This window comes from Ciona robusta, chromosome 13 (genome assembly GCF_009617815.1).
Source record: "Ciona robusta chromosome 13, ASM961781v2".
Lineage (NCBI taxonomy): Eukaryota > Metazoa > Chordata > Ascidiacea > Phlebobranchia > Cionidae > Ciona > Ciona robusta.
Genome location: NC_143247.1, coordinates 1,353,693 through 1,374,960, shown reverse-complemented (window position 1 = coordinate 1,374,960; position 21,268 = coordinate 1,353,693). Strand labels below are relative to the sequence as shown.

Below are 21,268 nucleotides of genomic sequence, written 5' to 3'. Positions count from 1 at the left end.
CAATCAGCACAAAATTTTTATTTAATAAAAAGGAAATACGTTTTAGACCACTTTTTAGCAATATTCACATAATAATAATAGAATAAAAAGCATTATCTTAAATATAGTACGTCGGGAGAAAATGGGACACCTTATCATTCTATTTTCTCGTCCCATTTGGTAGTAAACAAAGAGTGTTCAAAGAATTATAAAACCGTATCCTCACAACTCGTATAGACCGTTGTTAATTGTTTAAAACACGATCAGGATATTTAGATATTATGTGCTAAAGGTGTCCCGTCTTCCCCCATCCTATTATATCATATGGGTCCGGTGATACGAAAGCGTAACAAAAATTAATTGTTTAATAAAATATATATATATTTCGCCTAAGTAGCATCGTCAGTCTTTTATTTCATGAATAAAACATTTGTAATTGTCTGTTACGTTTTCGTGGGACCAGATCCTTACTGTATTTCTTTACACAACAGGAGCACCAGATCAGGGTCAGATTTGCCGAATTTTTTACAGCTATTTTAATAAATAAACATACGAGTCTTTAAAAACTGTTACTAAATCTGAATAATTGATATAGGCCTCACAAAACAGTGTTGATACAATCACGTACTAACTTTTTGCCAGAGTTTGCTCAAACTTTTATATAGACCTGAATAAATGAATGTAACTTACTTTATCCTCGCATGGCTGGAAAACGACAGTTGTTAAACACAGGTGTTCTGTTTCATACACCTCGTGCCAGCTTACGAGTTACCATGTATGTTACTTTGTGAGTGATTATTTTTTGTGGATTTTTTCATTTTTTATTTGTGGCTGATAATTTGGACAAAGAATTAGTGACCACTGGGTTGGAGCAATAGTCATTAAGTGTCTTGCCCAATGACACATACGCCCACAATGGTAGCAGCAACGAGCCTTGAACTCATTACCTGTAGGTTAGAGGCGAGCGACTTACAGTACTTTCTGTTGTTGTTGTTCCTTGTACAGTTGTTGTTGTTCCTTGTACAGTTGTTGTTGTTTCTGGTACAGTTGTTTTTTCTGGTACAGTTGTTGTTTTTTGTACAGTTGTTGTTCCTTGTACAGTTGTTGTTTTTTGTGCAGTTGTTGTTTCTGGTACAGTTGTATAGCATGATTCATTAAAACATTTCAATTGTATTTCAAAATCTGGGCATTTAAAACTGGAATTTGTACACAATAGACCAATGTCTAAGTTGCAATAAATTCCTTGGGCGTTGTTCCTAAAAAAATACAGAATTAGTGGTGTCTTGCACAATTGGTTAGCGGGCCTGCCTCTAACCCAGAGGTAATGGGTTCAAGGCTCGACGCTGCTACCATTGTGGGCGTATGTGTCCTTGGGCAAGACACTTAACAACAATTGCTCCAACCCAGTGGTCACTAATGGGTTGTCCAAATTATCAATTGTTGTTAAGTGTCTTTCCCAATGACAAATACGCACACATTTTTAGCAGCGTGGAGCCTTGAACCCATTACCTCTGGGTTAGAAGCAGACATGGTAACAACTTTCCCCTGGCGCTGGAATAATTATCAAAACAACTTACCTATTAAGTTCGACTTTTCCTATAACAGTTCTACATTGAATAGACTGTGGCAATTTGCAAGAAAACAGTTCCTGGTGCAGAGTTATAGATTCATTATCATAACCATAAACATTTTGTTTTAAACTGTGGTACCCGGTATACCATATACACGGGTTTTGTATGCCTGTTGTTGTTGTTTGTGGCGTTGTTGATTGTGGCGTTGTTGAATGTGTTGTTGTTGATTGTGAGGTTGTTGCTTTTTGTGGTGTTGTTATTTGTGGTGTTGTTGCTTTTTGTGGTGTTGTTATTTGTGGTGTTGTTGCTTTTTGTGGTGTCGTTGATTGGGGTGTTGTTGCTTTTTGTGGTGTCGTTGATTGGGGTGTTGTTGATTGGGGTGTTGTTGATTGTGGTGTCGTTGATTGGGGTGTCGTTGATTGGGGTGTCGTTGATTGGGGTGTCGTTGATTGGGGTGTCGTTGATTGGGGTGTCGTTGATTGGGGCGTCGTTGATTGGGGCGTCGTTGATTGGGGTGTCGTTGATTGGGGTGTCGTTGATTGGGGTGTCGTTGATTGGGGAGTCGTTGATTGGGGTGTCGTTGATTGTGGCGTTGTTGATTGTGGCGTTGTTGATTGTGGCGTTGTTGATTGTGGTGTCGTTGATTGTTGTGTTGTTGAATGTGGCGTTGTTGAATGTGGCGTTGTTGATTGGGGCGTTGTTGATTGGGGCGTTGTTGATTGGGGCGTTGTTATTTGTGGTGTTGTTGCTTTTTGTGGTGTCGTTGATTGTGGTGTTGTTGCTTTTTGTGGTGTCGTTGATTGGGGTGTCGTTGATTGGGGTGTTGTTGATTGTGGTGTCGTTGATTGGGGTGTCGTTGATTGGGGTGTCGTTGATTGGGGTGTCGTTGAATGTGGCGTCGTTAAATGTGGCGTTGTTGAATGTGGCGTTGTTGATTGGGGCGTTGTTGATTGGGGTGTCGTTGATTGGGGTGTCGTTGATTGGGGTGTCGTTGATTGGGGTGTCGTTGATTGGGGTGTCGTTGATTGGGGTGTCGTTGATTGGGGTGTCGTTGATTGGGGTGTTGTTGATTGGGGTGTTGTTGATTGGGGTGTGGTTGATTGGGGTGTGGTTGATTGGGGTGTGGTTGATTGTGGTGTTGTTGACTGTGGCGTTGTTGACTGTGGTGTTGTTGATTGTGGTGTTGTTGATTGTGTTGTTGTTGATTGTGGCGTTGTTGATTGTGGCGTTGTTGATTGTGGCGTTGTTGATTGTGGCGTTGTTGATTGTGGCGTTGTTGATTGTGGCGTTGTTGATTGTGGCGTTGTTGATTGTGGCGTTGTTGATTGTGGCGTTGTTGATTGTGGTGTTGTTGATTGTGTTGTTGTTGATTGTGGTGTTGTTGATTGTGGTGTTGTTGATTGTGGTGTTGTTGATTGTGGTGTTGTTGATTGTGGCGTTGTTGATTGTGGCGTTGTTGATTGTGGCGTTGTTGATTGTGGTGTTGTTGATTGTAGTGTTGTTGATTGTTGTGTTGTTGATTGTGGTGTTGTTGTTGTTTCCCCACAGTTTTCAACAGGAACACATGTAGTCTCAGTATAATCCATCACCTAAAAATATACATTGTCTTTTTTTCTTTCTCTCACATAGTTTAATATAATATTTTATTTTAATATGTTGTGCTTTTAACAATGAACATTTTTTAATAAACAAGTTTTTAAATACATCATTTTTTAGAAAAAATATAATAAAAAAACATTAAAAAGTCAGTAGTCTCATGTAACATCTAAAAATCTCTTTTTTTTTAAAAAAAAGAATAAATCTATTTAAAACAGACTATTAAGATAAAAAAATAAATTAAAAGCAACAAACCGTATTTGCTGGGCATGTACATCCTTCTATGCAAATTGAGGAACAATTCCTTTGTATGACATCATAAATATGATGGTTTCTGCATGTAGGTGGGCACGAGGTAGAACAAGATTCATATTTCATAGGGCAGTCTCCACATTGTATTGCTGTTGTGTACATGTGATAATTAAACACTAAATAATAATAATAATACTAATATATTTATTTGTCTCTTTGATTACGGTGGCGAAGATTTAGAAATATTTTTAACGAAAAGACAGGATATAGTGAAAAAACAACAGTTGTTAAAACACCTATTTAGTTAAAAATGTCACTTATTTATCTTATCAGAGGTAATGGGTTCTAGGCTTGTCGTTGCTACCATTGTGGGCGTATGTGTCCTTGTGTAAGACACTTAACGGCATAGTATTTTGCTTTAGTATTTAAATTGCTAAAAGCCCAAACTTGAGTTAAAAAAAATAAAAAAAAATTCAAAAAACTAAATATATATATATAATTTTTTTGTTAGATAATTAAATACTTACGGCAGAGCGTATTTGATCTCCATTTTATCGGTGCGTTCACTTTCGCGCATTCATGTGCATAAGTGGCGATCACAGCGCACACACAAATACAATCTCCACCCCCACTACAACTACAGCCATCAAAAACACATTTTTCGTACCTGAAAAAAAATTATGTTACAATAAAATTATTTATTTTTTTTTAAATTTGTATAAGTTTTATTAAACAATTGGTTAGACTTGATTTTTGTCTGTTACGTTTTGGCAGGACCAGATCCTTACTGTATTTCTTTACACAAGAATCGTTCAACTTTATGAGCACCAGATCAGTGTCAGATTCGCAGAATTAATACAGTTAGATTAAGGTTTTTTCTACTTTTGTAAATATTAATTTTGACAAACAAAATTAATACTAAAAGTGATCATTAGAAAGTGAATGTACCTTGCTTTATTCTTGCGTGGCCGGAAAACGACAGTCGTTATGACATGGGTGTTTTGTTTATACACCTCGTGCTTGCTTGAGTTACCATGTATGTTACTTTGTAAGTAATTACTCATTTTTGGCTTTTTTTACATTTTTTATGTATATTGCTGATAATTTGGACAACCCATTAGCGACCACTGGGTTGAAGCAATTGTTGTTAAGTGTCTTGCCCAAGGACACATACGCCCAAAATGGTAGCAGCGACGAGCCTTAAACCCATTACCTCTGGGTTAGAGGCAGGCGCTAACCGCTTTGCCACTCCGTTTAAAAGAGAAAAACAACTACGTAAAATCTTACCAAGCTTGAGGTTCAATAAGAGCATGGCACGCTGAAAATAGAGGAGACTTTATTGCTTCACAAGTTGTCATGGACCATATTTCGCGGTCAGGGTTCACATTACATGCATCGGGTAATGATTGCGGTTTAGTGCATGGAGAGTACTGGAAAATATTTCGAAAAATATATGATTGATTGTAACTTACTTTATCCTCGCATGGCTGGAAAACGACAGTCGTTATAACACGGGTGTTCTGTTTCATACACCTTGTGCCAGCTTACGAGTTGTTAAATACCAATATATTTGGTGATTTTGGTCAAAAATGAATGAATGTAACTTACTTTATCCTCGCGTGGCTGGAAAATGACAGTCGTTATAACACGAGTGTTCTGTTTCATACACCTCATGCCAGCTTACCAGTTACCATGTATGTTACTTAGTTGGTAATTATTTTTTAGGAAATTTTTTATGTATGGCTAATAATTTTGACAATCAATTAGTAACCACTGGGTTGAAGCAATTGCTGTTAAGTGTCTTGCCCAAAAAACATTCCTTTTTTTGGTGGCAAAGTGGTTAGCTGGCCTGCCTGTAACCCAGAGGTAATGGGTTCAAGACTGGTCGCTGCTACCATTTTTGGCATATGTGTCTATGGGAAAGACACTTAACGACAATTGCTCCAACCCAGTGGTCACTAATGAGTTGACAAAATTATCAGCCATACATAAAAAAGATAACAAAATAAAAATATATTCAAAAAAGTCCCTAAACATACATTGAATAATATAAACTAGAACCCTTATTTCAAATAAACCACACAGAAAAATCACTAACCTGCCAACTGTATGCAAATTCTGTTGCTAACGTTTCTGCTGGTCCACCAGAGTTCTTAACAAAGTCATCAGATGCGTCGTCATTATAGTTACCGCATAAGCCTTCAACCTGTATTTAATTAAGAAGTTACAAACCAACTGTATAATAAACAGCATAGCTTTTCTTAAGTTAATATTTTAAATTGACACAGGTTATAATATTACGTTGTATCGTTTATAGGGTGTAACGGTCACGCATTTTATCTACAACATTATTTCTTTTTTTATCAATAAGCGTGTTTTAACAGTGGTTGTTTTACCGTTACTACCCGTCTTTTCGCTTTTGTAAACTTTCCTATTGTTCGTTATCTAATCGAAGAGATGAAATAAATTTCATGCGTACATTTATATTAATAATAATAACTTTATTTATCTCTTCGATTACGGTAGCGAAGATTTAGAAATATTTTAAACGAAAAAACGGGATATAGCGACAAAACAACAGTTGTTAAAACACACTTACAGTTAAAAACATATTTACACTTAATTGGAATAAGCAACATACATGGTAACGCATAAGCTGGCACGAGGTGCATGAAACAGAACACCCGTGTTATAACGACTGTTGTTTTCCGGCCATGCGAGGTTAAAGCAAGTTACATTCATTCATTCACAAAGTTGCATAGATGGTAATCTAACACAGCGTGTCTAAAACAGAACACCATGTTATAACGACTGTCATTTCCCAGCCTATATCAGAAGTAATTTACAAACATATTTTTAAATACCTTTCCCCTATTTGAGGCATCTACGGTTACAGAAATCCTCAGAACCTGATCCCATTTAATCTCAACCCCTGAGGATGGATGTCGCAAGAAAAACCAAACTCCTGCTCTCCAGAAGAGGAAGTTGGATCCTGATTTCAGAGTCTGGATAAGAGAAGGTATGGTTGTCCTCCGAGAAAGAACCACCTTCTTTAAAACTCCGAAAGAATCTAAAAAAATTATAAATCAGTCGTTAAAATTTAAAAAAATACCTTTAAAATCTTAAAATCCACATTTTTAAGTTGTTACTTTGTGGGTGATTATTTTTTTGGAATTTATTTATGTATGGCTGATAATTTTGACGATCCATTAGCGACCACTGGGTTGAAGCAATTGTCCAAGAACACAGACACCATAAACTAGACATACATTGAATAATATATACCAGTACCATAAATTCAACCATACAGAAAAATAAACTTAAAATCCACATATAATATTCAATAAAATGGTCTTGTAATTAAAAGTCTGAAGCTAAAATTTTCTGGTTTTAAAAACTCTAAATAAAAATTCCATCTTCTAAAAACTAGTCACCCACAAAGTAATACACATGGTAACTTGCAAAGCAATAGTTTTCTGGTCAGTTGAAGATAAAGCAAGTTACATTCATTTAGAATTTAAGTCCAGCGCTGTAGCAAAGTGTTTAGCATTGATTGCTGCTGCCATTGTGGGCGTATGTGTTTTTGGGAAAGACACTTAACAACAATTGCTCCAACCCAGTGGTCACTAATGGGTTGTCCAAATTATCAGCCATACATAAAAAAAAGTAAAAAGTTTCCCAAAAAACAATCACCCGCAAAGTAACATACATGGTAACTTATAAGCTAGCACCAGGTGTATGAAACAATTTAAAACACCTGTGTTATAAAAACTAGAGGTCGACCGAAATATCGCTTCACCGATATTATCAGCCAATATTTACGTTCTAAAAAACATATGTAGACTAAGTGATGACCAACCATTTTTTCTCTATAATAACTTGCAATATCTTGAATACAGGTATTCATTTTAATCAATACTGATCATTTTATATGTTTCGCTATAGTGTCAAATATCGGTAAAATATCGGTATCGGTAAAGCTAAAAATATCGGTATCGGAATCGGTGGAAAAAATTGATATCGATCGATCTCTAATAAAAACTGTCCTTTTTCAGCCATTAGAAGATAAAGTAAGTTACATTTATGGCTATACAGTTTCAGCTTTCACATTGAAGGATAACAAAATATATTGAAATCAAACAACAGTAACAAACCTGGAGCAAAAAAAGTGATTGTTTTATTGCATCGTTCTCCGCCTTTGTCGCAGTTACTATTGGACAGAATCACTTTAAACTTATGAGGGCTGTTGGAAGCGGACTTTACCAGAACATATGAACAGTCCCCCTAAAAAAATATTATTTAAATAATGATAAATAAAAAATGTGTTTTTAAAAATATATATATATATAGTAGGGTGGGGGAAGATGGGACACCTTTAGCACATAATATCAAAGTATCCTGATCGTGTTTTAAACAATTAACAATGGTCTATGGGAGTCGTGAGGATATAGTTTTATAATTCTTTGAATGTTCTTCACTTACTACTAAATGGGACGAGAAAATAGAGCTAAAAAGTGTCCCATCTTCCCCCACCCTACTATATAACTGTAAAAAGTTAATTTTAGCTGCAAGGTGTATAAAACAGAACACGTGTGATATAACGATTGTCTTTGCCCTGCCACGCGTGGATAAATTATACTTTTATTTCATTACCATATTATATAGACAGGTTTCATAGCACAGTTAGTTAGCGTGCCTGCTTCTAACCCAGAAGTTATGGGTTCAAGGCTTTATGTTGCTACCATTGTGTTGATGTGTCCTTGGGAAAAACACTTAACGAAAATTGCTCCAACCCAGTGGTTACTAATGGGTTGTCCAAATTATCAGCTATACAGTATAAAAAAATTTAAAATGAAATGTGGTGTATGAAACAGAACACCCGTGTTATAACGACTGTCATTTTCCAACCTCGCTAGGATAAAGTAAGTTACATTAGTTCATTTAGATATTTTAGGTTTAATTGTTTTTGAAATACCTGAAAATCATAAAGTTTCCCATCAAATGTTATATAATGAGATGCGCCAAAAACCGTACACTCACCAATTGGTGGATTGGTTACACAATGCCACTGTCTGTTTTTACATGTGCTGAAGAAAAAAGCAAAAAAATATTCCATTTTGAAACATATCTATTTTCGAAACATGTTACATTATTAAAACAGATAACATAATGTAACATTTATTACATTTTCAAAACATATTTCAAAAAAATTACATTTCTAAAACATATTACATTTTCGAACAAAATAAGTATAGAGGTTATAATATTTGTTGTTGTGTTGAATACTTTTGAGATAAATTTGTACACCTTATGCTCACTGTCAAGTTATAGCTGAAGTGTCTTCTTATACACCAGACACACATGGTGTATTCATACACCTCATGCTCACTGTCGAGTTATAACATGGGTGTCTTCTTATACACCAGACACACATGGTGTATTCATACACCTCATGCTCACTGTTGAGTTATAACATGGGTGTCTTCTTATACACCAGACACACATGGTGTATTCATACACCTCATGCTCACTGTCAAGTTATAGCTGAAGTGTCTTCTTATACACCAGACACACATGGTGTATTCATACACCTCATGCTCACTGTCAAGTTATAACATGGGTGTCTTCTTATACACCAGACACACAAGGTGTATTCATACACCTCATGCTCACTGTTAAGTTATAACATGGGTGTCTTATACACCAGACACACATGGTGTATTCATACACCTCATGCTCACTGTTGAGTTATAACATGGGTGTCTCCTTATACACCAGACACACAAGGTGTATTCATACACCTCATGCTCACTGTCAAGTTATAACATGGGTGTCTTCTTATACACCAGACACACATGGTGTATTCATACACCTCATGCTCACTGTCGAGTTATAAAATGGGTGTCTTCTTATACACCAGACACACATGGTGTATTCATACACCTCATGCTCACTGTCAAGTTATAACATGGGTGTTTTCTTATACACCAGACACACATGGTGTATTCATACACCTCATGCTCACTGTCGAGTTATAAATGGGTGTCTTTTTATAATTTAAACAAAAAGACAGGATATAGCGACAAAACAATACTTGTTAAAACACGCTTACAGTTAAAAACATATTTACATTTAATTGGAAGAAAATAAGCGTGGTCGCTACACCTAGCAGACAAATAAGCCATTTATGTTTAATTATTATCAAGTTAAACTTCTAATAAAAACAAAAGTGTGCAAAAACAAGACCCGTATAGTCATATAATACTTTTTCTGTTCTTGACACAAATCTGATAACAGTTAACACAATATTAATTATAAACTAATTAAGCCCAAAACTGACTTACCAAGTTTCAGGTCCCATATTTAGTTTTGTCCCTGGCTTAAAAGCTTTTCCCCCATGATGGCACGGGCATTTATCAGCTGTAACACAGCTTTTGGCAAACCGGAATGTGTTGTTATTACATACACAACCATAATTGCCAGTCAGGGTGGTACACTGTTGGAAAAGAAAACTAATTAGGTAATGAATAGTTATATTTATAATACTGTGGGGTAAGATGGGACACCTTTAGCACATATTATCCAAATATCCTGATCGTGTTTTAAACAACAAGAGATCACAGATCTAATGAATGAGCACGTTTTAAACTAATTAGCATGGGATAGTAGAGTCGGGGAAGATGGGACACTTTTAACACATAATATTCAAATATCCTGATCGTGTTTTAAACAATTAACAACGGTCTATATGAGTTGTAATAATACTGTATATAATTCTTCGAATGTTTTTTTTTACTTTTAAATGGGACGGAAAAATAGAATGAAAAGGTGTCCCATCTTCCCCCACCCTACTATATAAACCAAAGATATATAATGCACTTGTAAACTCATGCGTACTGTAAATTTACAAAATTAGTGTCTTGTTTTACACCAAACTTATTTATTACATTATTAATACAATGCTCACTGTCAAGTTGTAATATCAGTTATTTCTTATAAACAAGACACACATGATGTGTTAATACACCTCATGCTCACTGTTAAGTTATAACACGGATGTCTTCTTATACACCAGACACACATGATGTATTCATACATCTCATGCTCACTGTTGAGTCATAACATGAGTGTCTTCTTATATACCAGACACACATGGTGTATTCATATACCTTATGCTCACTGTTGAGTTATAACATGGGTGTCTTCTTATACACCAGACACACATGGTGTGTTCATACACCTCATGCTCACTGTTAAGTTATAACATGGGTGTCTTCTTATACACCAGACACACATGGTGTATTCATACACCTCATGCTCACTGTTAAGTTATAACATGGGTGTCTTCTTATACACCAGACACACATGGTGTATTCATACATCTCATGCTCACTGTTAAGTTATAACGTGGGTGTCTTCTTATACACCAGACACACATGGTGTATTCATACACCTCATGCTCACTGTTAAGTTATAACATGGGTGTCTTCTTATATACACCAGACACACATGGTGTATTCATACACCTCATGCTCACTGTTGAGCATAATACTGAAGTTTTACTGACTATTGACACTTAAGTGGGCTTTTTCTGTTTATACACCTTCTGTTCACAAAATGACAAGTACACACAATAATACCTGTAAATAATTTTTAAGTGGCTCATCTAGAATGAAAAACATAGTGCGTTTCCGACAAAAATTTTTTTTGTGGAAAATACACTCTTTTTTTGTACTAGATGAAAAATTATTTACATCAGCGGTTCCCAAACTTTTCTAAAAATTTTGCTTGGTATACCCTTTTCAAATATTTTGATATTTCACGGGAGTATAAAAGTCAAAAAATGCTATTGGAAAAATGCTTAAACCACACCAATAAAAGCTTTATTATTGAATCAAAATCATTTCTGTACGTTGGGGACCCTATAAGACTACTGTACAGACCCCAGGTGGTGGACATAGTTTGGAAACCGTTGATTTGCATTATGCCTGGTAGCAGAAGTAATAAATACCTGGTTGTCCTCATACATATCGCATGTCTTCTCACACACTTGTGTGTAGTCGGCAGGTAAATGTTCATTGATATAACATGGCCCGTTAGTAGGACAGTATTTAGAAACTGTACAGTTCATAACCCCCTTTCGACAAGTACTGTAATGAATGAATGAATGAATGTATCTTACTTTATCCTCGCGTGGCCGGAAAACGACAGTCTTATAACACGGGTTTAACACCTCGTGCCAGCTTACGAGTTACCAAGTATGTTACTTTGGTGGTAATTTTTGGGGGGAATTTTTTCAATGTTTTTTGTTTGGCTGATAATTTGGACAACCCATTAGTGACCACTGGGTTAAAGCAATTGCCGTTAAGTGTCTTGCCCAAGGAAACATACGTCCACAATGGTAGCAGCGTCGAGCCTTGAACCCATTACTTCTGGGTTACAGGCAGGCGCATTAACCACTATGCCACGACACCAGTAATATTAAGTGACAATTTAGTAATATAATAGACTAAAATGAATGTAACTTGCTTCATCCTCGCGTGGCCAGAAAACAACAGTTGTTATAACACGGGTTTAACACCTCGTGCCAGCTTACGAGTTACTATGTATGTTACTTTGTGGGTGATTATTTTTTGGGGATTTTTTATGTGTGTCTGATAATTTGGACAACCCATTAGTGACCACTGGATTGGGGCAATTGTAGTTAAGTGTCTTGTCCAAGGACACATACGCCCACAATGGTAGCAGCGACGCGCCTTGAACCCATTACTTCTGGGTTGGAGGCAGGCGCACTAACCACTACGCCACGGCACCGGTAAAATTAAGTAACAAATTAATAATATAATAGACTAAAATGAATGTAACTTGCTTTATCCTCGCTTGGTCGGAAAACAACAGTCGTTATAACACGGGTGTTCTGTTTCATACACCTTGTGCCAGCTGATGAGTTACCATGTATGTTACTTTGTGGGAGCATTTTTTGGGGGGAATTTTTTCTGTGTGGCTATAACGACAAAACAACAGTTTATAAAACAGGTTTACAGTTAAAAACGTATTTACATTTAATTGGAAGGAAATAAGCGTGGTCGCTACACCAGGCATATTCATATTTCTTAAAAATAAATTTTCAATATAAAAAACGAAGTATATTTTTGACAAAATATGACACAAAACATTTTCTTCCAATTAGAAGTTTAATATGTTTAATTAAATGTTATTTACTTAATTTACATTGTATTGTCTGTAGGGTTTAACGGACATCCATTTTATCTAAAACAATACTTCTTTTTTTATCAATAACCGTGTTTTAACAACTGTTGATTTACCGTTACTACCCCCCTTTTCGCTTTTGTAAACTTTCCCGTTCTTCGTTATCGTGACCGAAGAGAACAAATAAATTTCATTCATTTAACGTCGGAAATACACTAAGTTTTTAATACCAGGTGAACCGTTAAAAGATTTTTTTATACATACCACGTTTGGCAGCCACTTGTTTCCACTGTACCAGCAGGAACCAATTTCCCGTTATGCCGACATTTGCATTCAGAAGGATATACACATGTTTTCATGTCATTATTGAGCAGAAAGCCTGTAATAAATATAGTGTGATAAATTTGAGTTACATGTTATAACATGGGTGTCTTCTTATGCACCAAACACATGGTGAATTCATACACCTCATGCTCACTGTCGAGTTATAACATGGGTGTCTTCTTATACACCAGACACACATGGTGTATTCATACACCTCATGCTCACTGTCAAGTTATAACATGGGTGTTTTCTTATACACCAGACACACATGGTGTATTCATACACCTCATGCTCACTGTCAAGTTATAACATGGGTGTTTTCTTATACACCAGACACACATGGTGTATTCATACACCTCATGCTCACTGTCAAGTTATAACATAGGTGTTTTTCTATAAACCAGACGCACATGGTGAATTCATACACCTCATGCTCGCTGTCGAAACACAACAATTCTAATTAAACAAACAAACAAAATTACCTTCTGGACAGCTACAGCCTTGAACACAAACATTTTCGCACATATTCGTGGCCGTTTCCGAATAACATGAACCAGAACATGCAGATACACAAGTCTTGTACTGCATAAAGTTTGTACATTGTGGATCTGAAATGGAAAATCCCATTACATTTCATATTACTTGCTGTATAAATTTTCTAAATGTTTTAGGCAAACTTTTTTGTATCAGTTTTCGGAATGTTTTAGGCAAACTTTTAAACTCTATTGAAAACGTTCTAAAAAACACAACAAACATTTTTTTTAATCAAAAATAGTTATATATATATAAAGTTTTAATCAGCAAAATAAATAACACCCTAAAACACTATGGGCCTAAAAATTTTATACCAAAAAAAGCGTATAATATATTACAAAAACAATATAATTTCACAAAATAAAAAAAAAAAAAATATATAAAAAATATATAAAAAAATGACTCCTTATAAAAAAACAAAAACATATAAAAAACATCTCATTTATTTAAAAATGTACACAAACGACTTTTTATAAATATTAATTGTATTTTTATTACTGTATAAAAGGTATTTAACAATATTAAATAATATGGAAAAATTGACTTACCACAAATATGGTCATTAGTTGCCCAGTTTAAGTAAACACCTTGCTCAGCGCATGCTTTTACATAGTCCTCAACCATTACGCATATAGATGCATTATTGCCTGATACGCACATATCGTACATACAGTGTTGGTGGTATGGGACAACATTTACTTTTGTATGACAGTCTGTAGATCAAAAATAGTGGTATGAAAATGTATGTGTATTCATACACCTCATGCTCACTGTCAAGTTATAACATGGGTGTCTTCTTATACACCAGTCACACATGGTGTATTCATACACCTCATGCTCACTGTTGAGTTATAACATGGGTGTCTTCTTATACACCAGACACACATGGTGTATTCATACACCTCATGCTCACGGTTGCGTTATAACACAGGTGTCTTTTAATACACCTCATGCTTACTGCCAAATTATAACATAAAAAACTCTTGAGCTTAACTTTAAACATTTTACCTGTAAAAGGTGACATGTTAAAAACACTGCATGCTGATTGAGCAGAAGCTAACATATCTTGGTTGTTGCATGGATCAGTTATAGGTGGAGGCTATAGATATATTAAACATAACATTTTAAACATTACAATAACATATGCTTTAGCACAGCCAGAGGTTTCAAACACACACTTAAAAAAGGTGTAGCGACCATGCTTATTTTATCCAAATTAGAAATATGCTTTTTTTGACTGTAATGTACAATCATTTTTAAGTAAAAAATAGTTACAAGATATTTGATTGAAATTTACTAAGCATTTAAAATCAAAAATAGAGTAAGCAGTTCTTTTTATTTTACTCACAAATTTCAATTTTTTTAAGTTTTATATATATATTTTTTAAATAATGTTGTTTTTAAATTAACAGCTGTAATATTTAGACTATAAATAATTTACATTTAAATTTTTGGCATGAAATTGTAAACATAATAATATTTTAGCGTTATTTGTTTCTTCGAATATGGTAGCGAAGATTTAGAAATATTTTAAACGAAAAGACAGGATATAGCGACAAAACAACTGTTGTTGAAACACACTTACGGTTAATAACATATTTACATTTAATTGGAAGAAAATAAGCGTGGTCCCTACACCCAGCAGACAAACGAGCCGTTTATGTTAAATTATTATCAAGTTAAACTTCTAATAGAAACAGAAGTGTAAACAATTGGAAACAAAAAGAATAACTAAACGTAACTTGCTTTATCCTCGCATGGCCGAAAAACGACAGTCGGTATAACACGAGTGTTCTGTTTCATACACCTCGTGCCAGCTTACGAGTTACCAAGTATGTTACTTTGTGGCTGATTATTACTTTGGGGGATTTTTTTTATGTGTGGCTGATAATTTGGTCAACTCATTAGTGACCACTGGGTTGAAGCAATTGCCGTTAAGTGTCTTGGCCAAGAACACATACGCTCACAGTGGTAGCGGGGATGAGACTAAAATCCATTACCTTTGGGTTAGAGGCAGGCGCGCTAACCACTATGCCACGGCGCCAGTAAGCATATATGTCACTTTGTGGGTGATTATTTTTTGGGGGTGTGCGATTATATTTATTTTAAACGTAATATAAATCAAACCTCTTCGCAAGTTCTAGAAACTTTCCACTTTGCAGCAAAACTGACTGGGTTCGATTCAATGTCTCCCTCTCCAGTGAAAAAATCATCATTTTGGTTGTTGTTGAATGTGCCACACATTCCTTTCGTTTTAAACTTAAAACTAGGGGGCACATAAATGTAAACGCGCTTCAATGAATCACGTAGGATCATTATGCCATTGTCTAGTTGAACCTGTTAAAAAAATAACAATTAAATTAGGACAACTTATTATCCTCGCGTGGCGGGGCAACAACTGTGTTGCAAAGTTTGGTAAAGTTTTTAATGTTACCAAAGTCCTTTTATTTGAATGCATTACATTTTGCGGTTTGTAGTATTGTATGACAGACAATATATATAGCTAGGTAACAAAGGATTTTCAACAGTAATTATAACATGGGTGTTTTGTTTCATACACCTCGTGCCAGCTTAAGAGTTACCACGTATGTTACTTTGTGGGTAATTATTTTTTGTATTTACCAATGTTTCTGTTTTTACTTGTTTTTTTTTTTATTGTGAAAGCTGGAACTGTATATAGCCATTTTTTAAATAAATAAATAAAGGTAACTTGCTTTATCCTCGCGTGGCCGGAAAACGACAGTCGTTGTAACACGGGTGTTTTGTTTCATACACCTCGTGCCAGCTTACAAGTTACCCTGTATGTTACTTTGTGGGTTAATATTTTTATGTATGACTGATAATTTTGACAACCCATTAGTGACCACTGGGTCAAAGCAATTGTCGTTAAGTGTCTTGCCCAATGGGGACTATAACACAACACGTTTTCTCATACACCCAAAATTTCAAAATAAAGTTTTAGTTCGTATATTTACCTTTAACATTTGAGATGAAAGTTTTTTCACCAAAATACCACTTGAAGAGAAAGGTAATGCCATTTGATTTGAATCTAAATGAACTTGAAAATTGATACCAAGTGATAACATGACACCTTTGTATTTAATATCGATTTTTCTGCCAAAGTTTTTGTTTTGCGTACCGGTGTCTACTAGTCCAGATTCAATGGTAAAAGGAACTTCATTTTGGTTGCTAAAAAATTTCGGTATTATAATAAAACAAAAACATTTTTTTTACTTTGATTGCTTAAAAAGAATTCATTAATAAAATTTAAAAAAAAAATAAAAAAAAATATTAAAAAAAAAAATATATTTTTTTTTTTCGTAAAAAAAACTCTTTTTATATATATAGGGTGGGGGGAGATGGGACACCTTTAGCACATAACATCCAAATGTCCTGATTGTGTTTTAAACAATTAACAATGGTCTATGGAAGTCGTGAGGATACGGTTTTATAATTATATGAATGTTCTTTGTTTACTACCAAATGGGACGAGAAAAATGAATGAAAAGGAGACCCATCTTCCATTTGTACTTATACAAAAAACATAATAGACTCTAATAAATGTGTTTTCGAAATGGGTTATTGTTGCTTAGTGTAAAACAATTTACTAAACAAGTAAAACTTACTAGTTGGTTAGCAGTGTAACAGCGCATACAGCTTTAACTTGGTATTCCAATTTGTCAAATGTAGTGTAGTACCTATCACCTAAAACCTTACAAACAGCGTTGCATAATTTTCTTGTGCATGCCCATTTCCCACCAGTGCAGAAACTGTAATTCAAAAACAGAATTTTTAAATTGGCTTTTCTGGCTCAGTGGTTATAATGATAATAATAATAACTTTATTTGTCTCTTCGATTACGGTAGCGAAGATTTGGAAATTTTTTTAAATGAAAAGACAGGATATAGGGATGAAACAACAGTTGTTAGAACATTTTTGCAGTTAAAAACATATTTACATTTATTTGGAAGAAAGTAAGCATTTGAACACTCACATGAATGAATGTAACTTACTTTATACTCGCGTAGCTGGAAAACGACAGTCGTTATAACACAGGTGTTATGTTTCATACACCTTGTGTCAGCTTACGATTAACCATGTATGTTACTTTGTGGGAGATTTTTTTATATATGGCTGATAATTTCTACAACGCATTAGTGTCCACTGGGTTGGAGCAATTGTCGCTAAGTTTCTTGCCCAGGAACAAATACCTCTTCACTTTGTCACGGCTCCAGACATTATAAAAAAATACATTAGTAGGTGTGTCCTTAAGAAACACGCTGAGCAGTTATACAAGTTGTTAGTCATAAAAAAACAATCACTTCCAAAAAAACCTAAAAAATTATCACTCACAAAGTAACACACATGGTAACTCGTAAGCTGGCACGAGGTGTATGAAACAGAACACCCGTGTTATAACGACTGACATTTTCCCACCCCTTGAAGACAAACAAGTTTTATTCAATGTCCGGCACCGTGGCGTAGTGGTTAGCGCGCCTGCCTGTATCCATTAGGTAATGGGTTCAAGCCTCAACGCTGCTACCATTGTGAGCGTATGTGTCTTTGGGCAAGACACTTAACGACAATTGCTCCAACCCAGTGGCCACTAATGGGTTGTCCAAAACATCAGCCATACTTAAAAAAAATGAAAATATCCAAAAAAAATAATCACCCACAAAGTAACATACATGGTAACTCGTAAGCTGGCACGAGGTGTTAAACCCGTGTGAAAACGACTGTCGTTTTCCGACCACGCGAGGATAAAGTAAGTTACATTCATTCATTTATTCAATACTCACCAAGTATTACAGTCCTGTTTTATGCTTTGACCAGAAGGGTAGTGTTTCCCTTGGTGACTACACGGGCATGATTCTCTATTAATACATAAACCGTTGTGCAACACTTTATTTTCTGGGCACCTACAGCCAGAAATGCAGCCTGTGTAAGGACACAACTGCTCTGTAGCTGTACAAGTAGCAGGGCAAGCACTTATGCAAGAACTGTAGACTTGATTGCCAGGGCACTTCTTAGCTGTAACATATCAGAAAAAAGATTATAAACATAATAATTTTATTTGTCTTTTCAATTACAATAGCAAAGATTTAGAAATATATTAAATGAAAAAACAGGGTATAGCGACAAAACAACAGTTGTTAAAACAAGCTTACAGTTAAACTTAATAATAATTAAACATAAATGGCTCGGTTGTCTGCTAGGTGTAGCGACAACGCTTAATTTTTCCATTTAAATGTAAATATGTTTTTAACTGTAAGCGTGTTTTAACAACTGTAGTTTTGTCGCTATACCCTGTTTTTTCGTTTAAAATATTTCTAAACCTTCGCTACCGTAATCGAAGAGACAAATAAAGTTATTATTATTATATTAATTGTAATTCCTAAACAGTCATCAGGAGTATGAAACTACTATTTATAGTTCGCATTTGAAGGAAGTGCTAAAACTTTATATGGTTTAGGAGAAAAACATAAATAATAGACAAATATAAAAACTTACGGCATTTCTCCGAAAAAACAGGGTTGTCTATGCCACCACATTCTCTGAGTAAAGCTTCCGCAATATTGCAAAAACAGTCTATTGGTTTCTCACATTTGCAAAGATTCTCTAAACATTGTGCTATGTATAAAGTTGTATCGAAAGCCTGGAAATATAATTTAAATTTTTTTTGGTTTGAAATTATGGTATTAGGTTATATTATTCAATATGTAAATGTATGAATGAATGAATGTAACTTACTTTATCCTCGTGTGGCCGGAAAACAACAGTCGTTATTACACGGGTGTTCTGTTTTATACACCTTGTGCCAGCTTACGAGTTACCATGTATGTTACTTTGTAATTGATTTTTTTTTTAATTTTTTATGCATGGCTGATAATTTGGACAACCCATTAGTAACCACTGGGTTGGAGCAATTTCCGTTTAGTGTCTCGCCCAAGGACACATACGCCCACAATGGTAGCAGCATCAAGGCTTGAACCCACTACCTCTGTGTTACAGGCAGGCGCGCTAACCACTATGCCACAGCGCCAGATATCTGCCCAGTTTAGTTAGGAAAATTTTTCCCAGAGTTTAAGACTTGTCGTTGCTACCATTGTGGGCGTATGTGTCCTTGGGCAATAAACTTAATGTCAATTGCTCCAACTCAGTGGTCACTTATGGGTTGTCTAAATTAACAGTCAAACATAAAAAAAGAAAAAAACATTCTTTGAAAAAAAATTACCTACAAAGTAACATACATGGTAACTCTTAAGCTGGCATGAGATGTATAAAACAGAACACTTGTGTTATAACAACTGTCGTTTTCCAGCCACGCGAGGATAAAGCAAGTTACATTCATTTATTCATACATATTAATTAAAAAATGAAATTTGTTCGTACCTTAGCACAATTAAGGGTTATCTTGGTAATGAGGTTACATATCAGTTTGTCGGTCGTAGAAGGTTGGCATTTTGCCTTAGGCGGTGTACTGTCACAACCTATTAATAGAAAGTTTGTGTATTTTGTTTAAATAAATATAAATGTTTTTAACTGTAAGGCTGTTTTAACAACTGTTGTTTTATTGCTATATCCTGTCTTTTCGTTTAAAATATTTCTAAATGTTCGCTATCATAAAATTAAAGAGACAAATAAAGTTATTATTAAGTCTTACCAACTTTAAAACATAGTTGGTAAAACACCTTACAGTTAAAAAGATATTTGCATTTAATTGGAAGAAAATAAGCGTGGTCGCTACACCTAGCAGACAAACGAGCCATTTATGTTTAATTATTATCAAGTTAAACTTCTAATAGAAACAAAAGAGTGGGAAAATTATCAACACTTTCAAATCTTACCAATTTAAAGTTATTATTACTAAGTCTTACCAACTGCAGCGATACTGTTCCCAAATGCTTGTGCAGAAGGCAGAGTCTCAAATTCATTTGTAAATTCATCAGTTTGGTCGCCGTTACAATTTCCACACAGGCCTATTGTTTTGTTTTTCCATTCTGGACCAATCTGTAAAAATATATATAGTAGGGTGGGGAAAGTCAGGATACCTTTAGCACATTATATCTGAAAATCCAAATCGTGTTTTAAACAATTAACAACGGTCTATGGGAGTTGTGAGGATACGGTTTTATAATTCTTCGAATGTTCTTTGTTTACTACTAAATGGGACGAGAAAATATAGTTAAAAGGTGTCCCATCTTCCGCCACTCTACTGTACATATATATATATAAGTATTTTAATAATTTAAACTATAAATAAATGAATGAATGTAATGTGCTTATCCTTGCATGGTGGGCAATGACAGTCGTTATAACATGAGTGTTCTGTTTCATACATCCGGTGACCGTTTTTGAGTTACCACATGTATTAGTCTGCGGGTATATATGTATAGTTTTAATATAAAAAGAATATTTTTCGTAATGTACTTTTCTATAACTAAAGCATTTAAAGAAACACAAAAACATCAGTCTTGATATTTAAAGCCAACAACTTTGCTACTAAAATAATCTAAAAACTAAACAAAAATTTGAACTGAACACTAGATAGATTTTTAACATCAAAACGAACAAACAAAAACCACAAATATAATATCGTTAAATCTTGGATATAAAAAGTTAAAAAGTTGTGTGTCAAATAATAAAAGTCGCAGACATGGTAACTACTTCCTGGCACTAAATTGCATATAGGTTAAAACATATAAATAACTTTTAGAACATACATATTAAAATATGAATGAATGTAACTTACTTTATCCCCGCATGGCCGGGAAACGACAGTCGTTATAACATGGGTGTTC

At 34.9% G+C, this 21,268-nt stretch overlaps 1 protein-coding gene across 1 annotated transcript in view; it reads right to left on the bottom strand.

Annotated features, from left to right (window-relative positions):
• LOC149725662 (uncharacterized) overlaps nucleotides 1-21,268 on the bottom strand; it is an 89,320-nt gene that overhangs the window by 61,551 nt on the left and 6,501 nt on the right. Inside the window, exons 5-26 of the mRNA XM_089891242.1 lie at nucleotides 20,345-20,477; nucleotides 19,860-19,957; nucleotides 18,978-19,122; nucleotides 18,266-18,497; nucleotides 17,093-17,236; nucleotides 16,442-16,655; nucleotides 15,594-15,803; nucleotides 14,475-14,565; nucleotides 14,015-14,179; nucleotides 13,415-13,540; nucleotides 12,873-12,987; nucleotides 11,410-11,548; nucleotides 9,743-9,894; nucleotides 8,374-8,485; nucleotides 7,553-7,682; nucleotides 6,263-6,468; nucleotides 5,497-5,604; nucleotides 4,686-4,828; nucleotides 3,926-4,065; nucleotides 3,402-3,547; nucleotides 1,557-3,139; nucleotides 953-1,235 (exon numbers count right to left, since the gene is read on the bottom strand). Of these exons, the coding sequence (XP_089747368.1) occupies nucleotides 953-1,235; nucleotides 1,557-3,139; nucleotides 3,402-3,547; nucleotides 3,926-4,065; nucleotides 4,686-4,828; nucleotides 5,497-5,604; nucleotides 6,263-6,468; nucleotides 7,553-7,682; nucleotides 8,374-8,485; nucleotides 9,743-9,894; nucleotides 11,410-11,548; nucleotides 12,873-12,987; nucleotides 13,415-13,540; nucleotides 14,015-14,179; nucleotides 14,475-14,565; nucleotides 15,594-15,803; nucleotides 16,442-16,655; nucleotides 17,093-17,236; nucleotides 18,266-18,497; nucleotides 18,978-19,122; nucleotides 19,860-19,957; nucleotides 20,345-20,477 (4,815 nt within the window). The remainder of the gene's footprint in view (nucleotides 1-952; nucleotides 1,236-1,556; nucleotides 3,140-3,401; nucleotides 3,548-3,925; nucleotides 4,066-4,685; nucleotides 4,829-5,496; nucleotides 5,605-6,262; nucleotides 6,469-7,552; nucleotides 7,683-8,373; nucleotides 8,486-9,742; nucleotides 9,895-11,409; nucleotides 11,549-12,872; nucleotides 12,988-13,414; nucleotides 13,541-14,014; nucleotides 14,180-14,474; nucleotides 14,566-15,593; nucleotides 15,804-16,441; nucleotides 16,656-17,092; nucleotides 17,237-18,265; nucleotides 18,498-18,977; nucleotides 19,123-19,859; nucleotides 19,958-20,344; nucleotides 20,478-21,268) is intronic.